This window comes from Dreissena polymorpha, chromosome 7 (genome assembly GCF_020536995.1).
Source record: "Dreissena polymorpha isolate Duluth1 chromosome 7, UMN_Dpol_1.0, whole genome shotgun sequence".
Lineage (NCBI taxonomy): Eukaryota > Metazoa > Mollusca > Bivalvia > Myida > Dreissenidae > Dreissena > Dreissena polymorpha.
This window is the reverse complement of record NC_068361.1, coordinates 2949171-2962514: the sequence shown is the minus strand read 5'-3', so window position 1 is coordinate 2962514 and position 13344 is coordinate 2949171. Positions and strand designations below refer to the sequence as shown.

At 37.8% G+C, this 13344-nt stretch overlaps 1 protein-coding gene and 2 pseudogenes across 4 annotated transcripts; 2 read left to right on the top strand and 1 right to left on the bottom strand.

Annotated features, from left to right (window-relative positions):
• The first annotated feature begins 3714 nt into the window (after window positions 1-3714).
• Window positions 3715-12862, top strand: LOC127838241 (UPF0462 protein C4orf33 homolog). Of its 4 annotated transcripts, none has more exons than XM_052365862.1 (7): window positions 3717-3884; window positions 7089-7185; window positions 9670-9771; window positions 10625-10682; window positions 11314-11365; window positions 11935-12131; window positions 12377-12862. In XM_052365862.1, the coding sequence occupies exons 1-7, from the start codon at window positions 3795-3797 to the stop codon at window positions 12483-12485; spliced, it is 705 nt and encodes a 234-aa protein (XP_052221822.1). In that variant the 5' UTR covers window positions 3717-3794; the 3' UTR covers window positions 12486-12862. The 4 variants fall into 4 exon arrangements, with proteins under 4 accessions (XP_052221825.1, XP_052221822.1, XP_052221823.1 ...); XM_052365863.1 differs by lacking the exon at window positions 3717-3884 and adding an exon at window positions 5528-5676; XM_052365864.1 differs by lacking the exon at window positions 3717-3884 and adding an exon at window positions 5767-5900.
• LOC127840199 (small nucleolar RNA snR44) lies at window positions 7863-8011 on the bottom strand (annotated as a pseudogene).
• Window positions 7961-8184, top strand: LOC127840201 (small nucleolar RNA snR44; annotated as a pseudogene).
• Window positions 12863-13344: the final 482 nt, after the last annotated feature.

The following is a 13344-nucleotide window of genomic DNA, read 5'->3' as shown; positions in this document are numbered from 1 at the left end:
ACGTCGATATCACCCAACGTCAAGGTAACACGTGGAGTTCAAAGGTCAAAATGACCATTAATGAGCGTTGTCGGGATATAACACAATTTATTGTGAGACTTTAAAATCATTTGGCACATGTGTTCATCATTGGACGGCGTGTCATGCGAAAGAATAACGTCGATATTTCCAAGGTAAATGTCACACTTGTTGTGTATCGTGTCATTTCTTAAAATTTGACAAAGCATTAGTAGAAATATAACAAGATATATACATTTCCAGAAAGGAAATTCATTTCTGCGTTGAATAAAACCGGGTTCATGAATATCGCTGCACAATTGATGAAGTTATTGCTGTTCAAAGCGATGCACCTTGTTTTCGGGTGATTTTGAGTTGGATACCTTGTTATATATATATTTGATAGTGATTTTTTTTTCAGAAAAGTTGATTTTTCGTTATATGATTATTTATCATTTAAAACGATGTTTTCACAAATTAATATCATAGCCACACGCTAACCACCTGTGCTTTGCATGCCAAAGTAGGTAGATATCCGATGTATATACACAATGCATGTCAATATTTACGAGTAGTTAAATATTTCTTAAAATTGTTCGACGAAAAATCGTCCAACTGTATTTTAATCAATATTATTCGTAGACAATTGAACAATGCATGTGGTTATCCTCACAAGAACTCGTGGGCATCAAACGTTCGAAAACTTTTACAAGAGTCTGGTTTTAATGACGTGAGGATATATCCAGAATCTGTTAATGTTAACAGCTTTATTGTAATTTTAGCAATAGCTTACACGATTTTTTTGAAAATGGTGAAATGATGTTAATGGCACTTCATCACGATTTCTTTACAAGGAATTGAAACCCACTTTTGAAAGATCCATTTACTTTGAAAAAATTTGAAAATTTTAAATTAGAAACATAATTGCACAATTAAGATTATCTCCTCATGTCCTATTTAGAGAAACCGGTGGGCACCAAAACATTCCAAGAAATTAAAGAATTTGTAAATTTTGTACACTTAATTAAATTGAAGATTCCATTTTGTTTTGATATGCCCTGCCTATGATAAATTTAGAAATACACTTATACATGATGTTTACTGAAGAAGACCAAGTATGTTTAAAGTTTTACAATTATTGAATGAGACCAGAACATCTATACTGATACGTCTCGCTAATTTCTGTATTTAAGCATTTAAACTTAGAGCCGAAAATATAAAGCGAATATTTTTTACTCAGAATTGTACTTTTGTTTATGAAATCTAACTGCACATTTGTTTCGCAATAAATTATGCGTATTTTGAACATCTACTTATTATAACTTATTATTTCGTGTAGGTTCCACAAAAGTAGTACAGGTGCTATTTACCAATGAAAACAGCTTATGGCAAGGTTTTGCTGACAGGGGCCCCTATTAACCCTTTCAGTGCTGGAACCGAATTTTGAAGCTTTTTGCAAACAGTTTGGATCCAGATGAGACGCCACAGAACGTGGCGTCTCATCAGGATCCAAACTGTTTGCTATTCTGATAGTATTGTTTGAAAAAAATCGAAGAAAATGCTAATTTTAGAAATTCAGCAGACGACATTTTAGCATAAGACAAATTTCCCAGCATGCAAAGGGTTAAATACCAGAATGTATGGCAACCCAGAAGCCTCTCTGCGACACAGGTAGAATGGAAGAGTCAATCTGGAGGCAACCCATTCTAGAACATCAACTACTGTCTCTCATAAGGAAGAAGCACACTTCGCCGACCATCTTAAATTCATGGAAAGCTGTGGATATGGTTACAATCAGTCAGAATTTTTTGACATCGCTAGTGAATATGCCATATTTCTTGGAAAACGGGACTATGAGCATCCGCTCACGCTGAAGTGGTGCAGGCTCTGTTTATGCACATCTGGCTCGAGCTGAAATTGTTAAAGCCTCATGGCCTTGATATTCAACGTGCTAAAGCCACCAGCGTGAAATCTGTGTTTTACTCTGAACTTGGCTATGTCCTTGACAAGTACGACCTCATGCATAAGCCAGAACGGATATACAATGTTGAGGAGAAATGTTTGTCGACTACCCATAAATTGCCTTCAGCAGGTGCAGGCTGCGAATTTCACCCACAAGCAGTAACATCTTCTTCAAGAACCCTGGTCACAAGCATTGGTTGCGGAAATGCCATTGGTAATAGTGTTCCGCCATTCTTTGTATATCCAGGGTTACGAATGAAGTCAGAATTATATGATGGTGGGGGTCATGCAGTTGATGGTCCAGTCACTGAGTCCGGACGGAGTAATAATGCTGTGTTCAAAAGGTACCATGAGCAACACCTGCTAAAATACTTACCTGAACGTTGTCTCGACAATCCTGTTCTGATTCTCTATGACGGCAATAAATCTCACGTTAATTTGGGTTGATTAATTGGGCCAAGTCACAGATTATAGTCATGTATGTTCCGCCAGCACACACAGACGTTTGATGTGTGTTCAACTAATTCATGCCCAGTGCGGGTCTTACTTCACTGATGTTTGTGAAGTGGGTATACGGTTCTCTATGTAGACACTGGGTCCATCTAATTTATTGTACCCAAGTGAGAGTTGTGAGGAGGGTTGAGTTGATGTGTTAATGTGTTCTCACTGTGTTGGTGAGGTGTAAAATAAGATACAACATTTATTCAGTGTTTTTCTTCACCATTTTGGGAATTGGGCCGAATCCCTTTCAATTGGGAAGAATCGCGAGGGTTTGCCTAAAATTGGGATATCAGAGTTGTTGCCGTTTCGCTAAAAAAATGCTTCAAATTAAGAATAGAAGTGTTTTTCAGTATTATTTTTAATAAGGTTGAAAAAATGTTGAAATCTATACAATTTTTTTTAAATATATTTGTTTGGTGGAAACTTTTAATTGGGAAATTGTAGGTCCCATTTGGGCAAAATGTATACTTTATTGAATTGGGAAGTGGGCCGAATATTAGCCACGATATTTTGCGCGACACACGAAGCGACGCGCGATATTTTGCGCGACACACGAAGCGACGCGCGATATTTTGCGCGATACACGAAGCGATGCGCGAGAATGTCCACGAAATATCGCCCTTGTGTAGGTAGCCAAAAAGGTGATACATCTTGGTAAATATCGCGTGTCGCTTTGAGTATCGCGCAAAATATCGTGTGTAACCCTTTGAACTCGAGACACGATATTTTGCGCGATACTCAAAGTGACGCTTAATCGGTCACTTACACTTTAATATTCGGAACAAAGGGGCCGTCCACAAAGTACTTCACGCTATTTTGACCATTTTAAACCCCTCTGTGATACATACTGTCACTAATCTTGGACCGACCCCCTTAAGCAATCCTCGTAGATTCACAAAATATAACGACAACAACTCGCGTTGCAACGCTTTATTATTTTCAGGTTTTTAAATCGTCAAAAGGTGCATATAGTGGATATTTTAGAGCATGGTAAATGTTCAGTGTTACTGTTTCCTCACAAATATCATTACTACAACGAAAATTTACGAATCTGAAACATTTTTTTTAATTTTGTCAATTTACCAAAACATGAAAAGGCCCCTTTAATGGCAAACGTCAATAAATGCCAAAATCTGTGTAAATGTCCCTTTAAATGGTGACGGTAGTCTAGTCATTTCAATTTTGTAACCCTGACCTTGTTCCCTTGAACATGCCGTGTCTTATCATTTTCTTCGTTTCTCTTGTTCGTTTTGAATTGCCTTATTTACAACAGACAAATACATGACATTGACGGCATCGTTTCAAACATAAAGTTGTACATTACATGCGATGCAATGAGATTTTTTGGTTTAACAGTGCACTTATTGTTCATAGAATGCGCTTGCTGCCTGTGGAGTGTTCCTGATTCGTTCCTAAATAATCAGGTTAGAATTGTCAAGTCGGTACATTTTTTTATGATAAGCAGTGTTATAATAAGAATGGAAGCAACTACCGTGATGGCTTGTTGGTTTCCTTTTCATGCACGTGCCAACGCGCAACAGCGATACAATAGGGCAATGTTTGTATACGTACCAGAACGAGAACTCGACATTTAAATACATCATATATAGTAATGGCGGTCCTTATTTGGTGTTGATCCAGATTGTGAGGTGCCCATACGCTGTAAGTCCACAACCATCGGGTAAGGGTTGTGTTCGCGCCATTTTCCATTTTAATCTCTCATATCTGTCTTCTCTTACATCTCCAATCACTTCTTATGTATAGCTGCTCTCGTAACTTATGTATGAGACTCTGAAAAAACTGGGCCTGATACAAGTGTAGTCCCAGATTAGCATGTGCAGCCCGCACAGGCTAATCAGGAGCACAACTGTCCGCTTGTATATAATGTTTTGTTTCAAGGAAGTATCTTCTAAACGAAAATCCAGTTAAGGTGGAAAATATCGTCCCTGATTAGCCTGTTCGGAATGCATAGTCTAATCTGGGACGACTCTCTACGCACATGCATAGTCTAATCTGGGTCGACTCTCTACGCACATGCATAGTCTAATCTGGGACGACTCTGTACGCACATGCATAGTCTAATCTGGGACGACTCTGTACGCACATGCATAGTCTAATCTGGGACGACTCTGTACGCACATGAGAGTCTAATCTGGGACGACTCTGTACGCACATGAATAGTCTAATCTGGGACGACTCTGTACGCACATGCATAAAGAATAGCTTTTCCAGAGCGAGGCTCTGTCTAATCTCACAGCGTTCCCCTTCACACATATTCATCCACGCACCAAATCTCACAGCGTCCTCCTTCACACATATTCATCCACGCACCAAATCTCACAGCGTCCTTCTTCACACATATTCATCCACGCACCAAATCTCACAGCGTTCCTCTTTACACATATTCATCCACGCACATCTCTCATATCTACCATGTATTGGATCAGAAGTTCGCAAGCACGAGAACGCATCAGAACGACAAAAAAGGGCAACACGTGTTATATATATCGCACATGTATAAGCATCCATTATGATGTTTTTGCAGTAAAATGTGTCGTTCATCTTTGATTGGGTTCTTGTGGTTACCAGCACGCCGAAACGAAATCGGCGTCAAATGTTATACTTGTGGTATTTGCGCTCGTTATGTCTTTCTCGTGATCAAAACCAGAATTGTCGGTTGGAATGGGACGGAAAGGGCGATCTAAACTTTGTTCAATCTCTTTATGATGACCACACTATAACATGATTAAAATGGATGTTGTCAGAGATTAAAAAAAATGACACGGCTGTGTAGTCTCAACACTTTTAAAATTAATAACGCGATATAAAATGTATTGGCAGGTCGTTGAAACAGAAACAAACGAAATGTCATAAACCCACGGACAATGGACCGATTATTAACTTTCCACAATAGTATTTTCTAGCCGACACGTTAATGATTTCTAAAATATTTAATTTAAGATTCCTGCGTACAAACACTATTGGTCCATTTGCTGCTAATTGGGTTCTAAATAGACATTTGAGTTGGACCTTATAAATCTTCCGACCTCACAACCCACATGGACGATATGGCGTTATCAGCCACCTTACTATCACATGAACAGAACAGAACTCTATGTACTATATTTATTGTCGTGAAATAATGGGCGTATACATTCGAGGCTACGTTTACAAAATCGTGGAGATATATTGATTATTTGAAACACATACTATTAAGTAAGTTCAGTTGAATGTATTGTTATAACATAAAATTGTAAATCGATAAATAACATTTCACATTAACATGAAATCTATGTATTGATGTTATATTAATAATTAAGTGTCTACAAATCGCTGAATGGGCTTAAATTGCTTCCCTTGGTGATACATTTGCCATTGATAGGGATGTAAACAACACAAACATGAGTTGCAAATTGAAACATTTTACACGATAGGTAAAGGTAGGTGGCACTCAGATATGTAAACTTTTGTGCCATGCTCTGTGAAAAGGGGTTTTAATTCATGTTTTAATTGTTTTAATTCATGTGCGTAAAGTGTCGTCCCATATTAGCCTGTGCAGTTCGCATAGGCTAATCAAGGACGACATTTTCCGTCTAAACTGGATTTTTGCTATGAAGATACTTTCTTTAAACAGAAAATATCATAAAATGCATTAAAACCCGTTTCCACAGAGCACGGCCCATTTTAAGAATAATACTTACATGGCCATTAGATCTATAACGATATACCCTACAAGTATGATTGTATATTGATTGTTCCACCGTAACAGCTCTAATAGGCATGTAAATAAGACCATAGCGTTATTTAATAAATAATTTCAATTAAGCAATACTTTTCCAGTGATTTTTTTACCTGCGAGTCCTGCATCCTAGACTCACAAAAATCTCTGGGGATGCAAAGTTTTCAATTATGTGAGTCCCAAAAATGCATGAAATTTCTCAAAAAAATAATAATCGTTTAATATTTGGACTCACTCTTTCAATTCGAGGACTCATAGATTTGCAAGTTATCGAGTCCCAGGACTCAGATAACAAAATTTGTAAAAATATCACTGCTTTTCAGTATTAGGCGAAATAAAAAGTTATAAATGTGAACTATATTTGGCATGCAAAAATGGTTTGTAATCAAGAAAAAATATTATTTTGGAAAGTAATCGTTTATCACAAAAAGTTTACCCGACCTACCTAAATTATTTTTTTCAGATGTGAATTCAAACAAGATTTTTTGGCCTTAATGCAACTATCTTCTTGCCCATTTATACGCATAATGTTAATGTACCTAAAGTTAAAACAGTTGCAAGCATGAATTGAGTGCTTTTCAAAATCTGTCGCACGAACAATGGTACTTCTTCTTTTAGTATAATCTGTCGGAAACTGGAACATGCATTTAGATATTTATGAAACATGTTCAGTATTTAAAAAGTTTGCATAATACAGCGTGAGGGTTTTATTTAAAAATCTGAATTTATTATAAATCGAACAATATCAATTCATCTTGACGATCTGTTTAATTTAAAATTACGATTATGAATATGTTGTTTCTTTATAATCTCAATGCTCAATAGTACGTTCTTTGTTATATATGCTATTTTATGCACCCGTTATTTAAACTGTCGCCCGGTGTTGCAGGGCATGTCGTCGACCTATCGTATCAACACCACATGGGACGGGCGGCCAGTCAATCACGACCCCGTCACTATCACAGTGGGACCCGTTGATGCTAATGGTAACCTAGCATCAATAACCCTTTGCATGCTGGGAAATTTGTCGTCTGCTAAAATGTCGTCTGCTGAATTTGTAAAATTAGCATTTTTCTTCGATTCTTTTCCAAGAATACTATCAGAATAGCAAACAGTTTGGATCCTAATGAGACGCCACGTTCTGTGGCGTCTCATCTGGATCCAAACTGTTTGCACAGACCTTCACAATTCGGTTCCAGCACTGGAAGAGTTAATACAGAAGAGAATACTCGGCCAGCGATGGCTAAAGAGTTTATTTTGTTAGGCTTTCAGAACCACGCACATAGTTGAAGCACGTTTCTTTGATTAAAGACTTATCTAGAACTACTTTATGCTCAGCCATTCAACGCCAATTCCATTCATTTCTTTTTGTTAAAACAACTGACAAAGTAAACATATTTACATGATTCGGAAATAAAACGCCGCGAATATCAACAATGTGACAATTACTAAAATGCCGTGTGGAGATGCTGTTAGTTTTATCACTTGGACTGTCATTTCCTCATTGCCACAGAAAAGACTGGTCGATGTTGTTTTTTTTTAGTTTACAAGAATTACATGTAAAGCTTTGATGTTCGGTGTCAGTGTTATGATGCTTATATATGTGTAATAACAGGTGCAAGCCATGTGATCTTTTGGTAGTTGACCCTGACTCTAGTTCCACGAATTTAACGGTAGAGTAATATGGTGTACGAACTGGTCCACAACTATTCTAAACTGTCCGGGACAGTTTAGAAACCGTCCGGGACGGTTTGTAAACTGTCCCGGACTGTTTACTAAACTGTCCCGGACAGTTTATTAAACTGTCCCGGACAGTTTACAAACTGTCCGGGACGGTTTAGGAAAGTTTTGGACCGTTCGTGCGCATAAACCGTCCGGGACGGTTTAAACTGTCCGGGACAGTTTAGTAAACTGTCCGGGACAGTTTAGTAAACTGTCCGGGACGGTTTAAACTGTCCGATACGGTATTATTTATATCAACCAATCAGAACACTCCTTACAATAATGCTTTACTTTAGAAGTCGTAATGTAATATCGTTGTCATCTCGAGCGACGCTATTTTTCTCAGACAAAACATGATTTTAAAAATATATTCAATCAATAATTGCTGCCAAAAACGCCAGAGTTAAAAATGATTATTTTATGTACTCGAAATAAATGTATTTGCCCACAAAGTATTTCTGACATTGGTAACGAATTTCTTCTTTTACAGTCGCTGCCCTGAAACTGTCGAGTAGGTGTAAACTCGGGATATGATGTGGTCATTCTGTTCACATTTCTAGCCAGAGCATCCAATCTTGTCAGTGAAGAGTTAATCACCTCAAGGGACCTATTTGTCTCTAAAATTCTTGTAATGGAATTTAACACCTCCCGACAAGTCTCTAAAAACCGATCTCTGTTATTCGCGTACAAATGATAAATTATCGAACAATCACTCGAGTAAACGTTACTAAAACGGAAATTCTCACTTTCGAAATGGCACACAAATGCGAAGTGTTCTGATTGGTTGATTGACTCCTCCTAAGAACCTTTGCCGTACTAAAATTTATGCCTGTAAACCGTCCGGGACAGTTTAGGAAACCGTCCCGGACAGTTTCCAGGAAACCGTCCCGGACAGTTTCCTAAACTGTCCCGGACGGTTTGTAATACACAAAATAAATCGCCCGGTACAGTTTACAGACGCACGAGCGGTTCAAAAGTAAGAAACTGTCCGGGACGGTTTGTAAACTGTCCCGGACAGTTTACTAAACTAAACAGTTTACTAAAGTTTATAAACCGTCCCGGACAGTTTAGAATAGTTTTGGACCAGTTCGTACACCATAGAGTAATTGTACAAGATCACATGCCTGACTGCGTGCGCGGATAATATTGCTCTTAAGATCAGAGTTATTGACTTGCTTCATTCAGTTAAACCGTGCGGGTATAAATTGCTGAACGAATATATCCAAACACAAAATAACACAACCGTCGTTGCACTGTTGCACTTCGGATTTATATGACTTCAGAGTTTGCGAAAAAGACATTCTATAAATAGGCGATGTAAACTATGTTTTGTAGATATATTTTACATGTAGACTATTTGTTCTTATATCACTTCTGGAGTGTTGCAAACTCAAATGAATCATCCGTTACAAAATACACTGAAAACCCTAAAGTTGACCACTGTGTGGGCCGTGCTCTGTGTAAAGGGTGTTTAATGCATGTGCGTTAAGTGTCGTCCCAGATTTGCATGTGCAGTCCGCACAAGCTAATCAGGGAGGACACTTTTCGTTTTTATGACATTTTCTGTTTAATGTAAGTCTCTTCTTAGCAAAAATCCGGTTTATACGGAAAGTGTCGTCCCTGATTAGCCTGTGCGGAATGCACAGGCTAATCTGGGACGACGCTTAATGCACATTCATTAAACACCTTTTTCACAGAACACGGCTCATGTTTATGTGTATACATCGGTATAAGCCAACTGTCTCCAGGTCAGGTCATCATACGGGTCACTGGCCCCTATTTCAATGACCCCGGCGTGCCTGCTAACAGCACCGTCGGACAACCGTACATGGGGCTGTGGGACTATGAGGGTATATCAACTAAGTATTACATTTTAGCCTCGCTAGCTATGGAGATACTGTGATCTGCTTTCCCCTAAGCGCGACTCATATGTTTTAACGTTAATTTAACCCATTTATGCCCAGTGGACTCTCCTATCCTTCTAAATTGGATCAAGTTATTTCCAAAATTGGGGATGTCTGGTATATTTATTTCTATTTTTAGAATATTTCTTACAGAAATTCCTTCAAGCAAACAGCGCAGACCCAGATGAGACGCCACATCATGCGGCGTCTCATCTGGGTCTACGCTGTTTGCAATGTCCTTTTTTCAGGACGCTAGGCATGAATGGGTTAAACTAATTTAAGTATTCAGGCATAAGCTTCTAAATAAAGGTATTGCAAACATTATCTTGATTCTTTGATCCGTCATGATCGGACAAATGTGTTTGCTATGGAAATATGAACTTGGTTTGAAAGAGCTTTACTTTTTTGTTCGTTTTTAGTAACTATAAGTTGGTCTTTGTCTATAGAAAAGTAAGCAAGCAGCATGTTTACATCATTATATTTCATATGTCATCGAAAACTACTTAAATTACTTGTGTTTAATGTATGAAATTAACCATTAAAGTGTAAATTATCGTGAAATACTAAAAAGATGCGGTATATGTCACTTTAATGCACACTGTGAATACGCTTGAATTGGTTGTTAAGTTTTTTTAATGAATGCATTTCAAACTTAATTGAACGGAATCTTACCGTTATATTTTGAACAACATTATATTTCGATGATTACAAATTTCGGAATGCTGCAAACTACATGTATATGTAGTTCAAATGTGGAGCATGAAACGCGGAAATCATGTCGTTTTTGTGTCTCTTTCAGTTGCCGAAGCTTTCTTTTTGAATGACAGAAATCAATATCTGGAAGTGGAACTTTCACCGTACGTGTCTTTTATCTGCTAAAACGAATGAATAAATTCGTAGTTATGTCGTTTGTCATTTTTATCATCTGTCAATATCGTGTTTATTAAGTACGTGTAATAAGGCAATATTATTTGTAAAGCATTAACATTATTCCGTTAAATTAATTGACTAAATATTAATCGCATTGTATTTCGTTTACTCCTAGGTGTTTTTAGAGCCTCAGTCCACTATGTCTATAAAAACATAACCATGCGGAAATCATTCATTTCTTAAGGATATATTACCGACAAAATACTTAAACCCAATAATTTACAATTTGAATTATAATACCGATTTTGGGATTATTAATTGTCTGCTGGAATTATTATTCGTCTGCTGGGATTATTAATCGTCTGCTGGGATTATTAATCGTCTGCTGGGATTATTAATCGTCTGCTGGGATTATTAATCGTCTGCTAAGCTTGTGCTTCATCTGGTTCTCGGCTCAATAGCATGTTTTAAAAGCATTTGTTGAAATGAAAGTATAATGCGTTTAAAAGCTACCTTTGTAACAAAATATATAACTATTGTTTTCGTTCGAAAGCGCTCCTTGTTAGTAGAATATACCGTATATATAGTTTCAAAGTTCTGTGAATTGTTGTTTTGAAGCCACGGGTTGCACCTTCTTCTGCTATTGAAAGGACAGAGGGATTCGTTTAAAGTAAGTAACCATTGTGATAACTATTCATAACTTCAACGGTTTCCATTGTTCCACGTCGTCTTTTTCTTTTTAATAACCTTCCCACATGGCCTGATTTTCATTCTCTGATGAACCCGCCTTTTATACAAATTAACTCGTAAATATTCGTCCGCGTTTATGTAAATCAAACGTAATTTGCACTACAGTTTATACACCGACGAAACGCAGAAAAATGCTATAGATGAACTTTTAGATTACAACTTTGCGGATTTGATCTTTATATTGAAAATGACATTATTAATAGTTTTATAAGCCTATGAACACATATTTATTTCCAAGTGTTAGGTTTATTGATTTATTGGTTGGTTGGTTGGTTGATTAGCTGATTGATTGATTTGTATGTTCATGTTTAAGCTCGGTATTCAGGCAATTAGAAAGTTTTTGATACAAAAACACACAAATGATGTGTTGAGGTAGCCTTAATGCAGACATTGGACTGCATTTTGTTTGTCACTACAAAACACAAAGTGGATCGAGCTGTCTGTTAAATGGTCGGTGAGCTTTAAAACCCACTCTTGCCGCTACTGTAGGACCAACTGCCAATCCAGTACACGTCAAACGTCATTAACGGTGGAGCCACGTGGGTGGGCGTTGCACATGTTCCTGCCCATTATTTCCCGCCAAAAGTGACCAAGTTTAACGCGTACGCTATCCACGGGTCGGGGGCAGGACGTACGTACGAGGCCTTGTATCCTGTGCCGACGGGGAAGTATACCGATCCAGACTTGTGCGTACATGTTACATTATTGAACGTCTTTTGTTACGTTTGATTGTTGAATATCGATATATCTATGTTTTGCATCCACGTGTACTTGTTTATGCATACAGTATCAGAACTAAGTACTATAATACATGGAACTACAAATGTACACATTTTGCTAAGCAACCCTTGTCCCCTCGTATAATATAACAGTCTGTATGTTGAAAAAAAACACTGGTGTACTGATACACACATGAAATGTTTTATTTCAGCCATAAACTGGACTACTTCCAACACATGGACTTCCGCCATCTGCTTCCGGACAACTGGAGTCCGCACTACACAAGCCCCGAATGGGACCCAATCATCGCAGTCGGCTAGGCAGCTCGCAAGCAGCGCCAACAATATTATTATTTTATATGAGACGCGTTCTGTGAAAACTGGGCTTAATGCATAAACGTAGTGTCGTTCCAGATTAGCATGTGCAGTCCGCACATCCTATTTAGTGGCGACACTTTCCGCTTTTATAGAATTCTAGTTTAAAGGAATTCTCTTCTTACTGAAAATCCAGTTTAAGCGGAAAGTGTCGTCCCAAATAAGACCGTGTGGACTGTTTAGGTTAATCAGGGACGACATTTTACGCACACGCATTACGCCCAGATTTCCGGGAACAAGGCTAATGTAATGGGTTTTACATAACCACAATTTCACTAGTCTTTATAGTGGTCTGCATTTGGAAATATATTTGATATACCCAATGTTCTTAAATAGCACAAACTAAAATAGCTCTTTATGTCCTCATTATTTTACGACTGCAACGATAAAACAACACATTACTCCATTTAACTAGTTTAATGACCCGATTCCAAAATATTTTGCCTCCCAATAAACATCACAAAAAATGTAATAGAATGCACAAAGTATTCACTAACAGATCTCTTTAATATATTATACGAGTAAAAAGTGGGATATAAAAGGCCGCAGCGAAAAAACAGCCGGTGGTAACCACGAGCCCCGAAAGATCGGCTACTCACTCGTGGAAACCTGTAACTTTGAAAATATGCCTACCGGAGGTGGATGAGCACACGTTAAAATTACAAAAGGTGAAGTAATACCGTTATAGTAGCAACACCGCGTACCCGAAATAAAAATAAAAAATGCTATTGCTTATCAAGCGACCGAACTAGGAAGAACCATATACTTTGCTGGGCTAAACCTAGTTCTACCAATCGCTTGACCA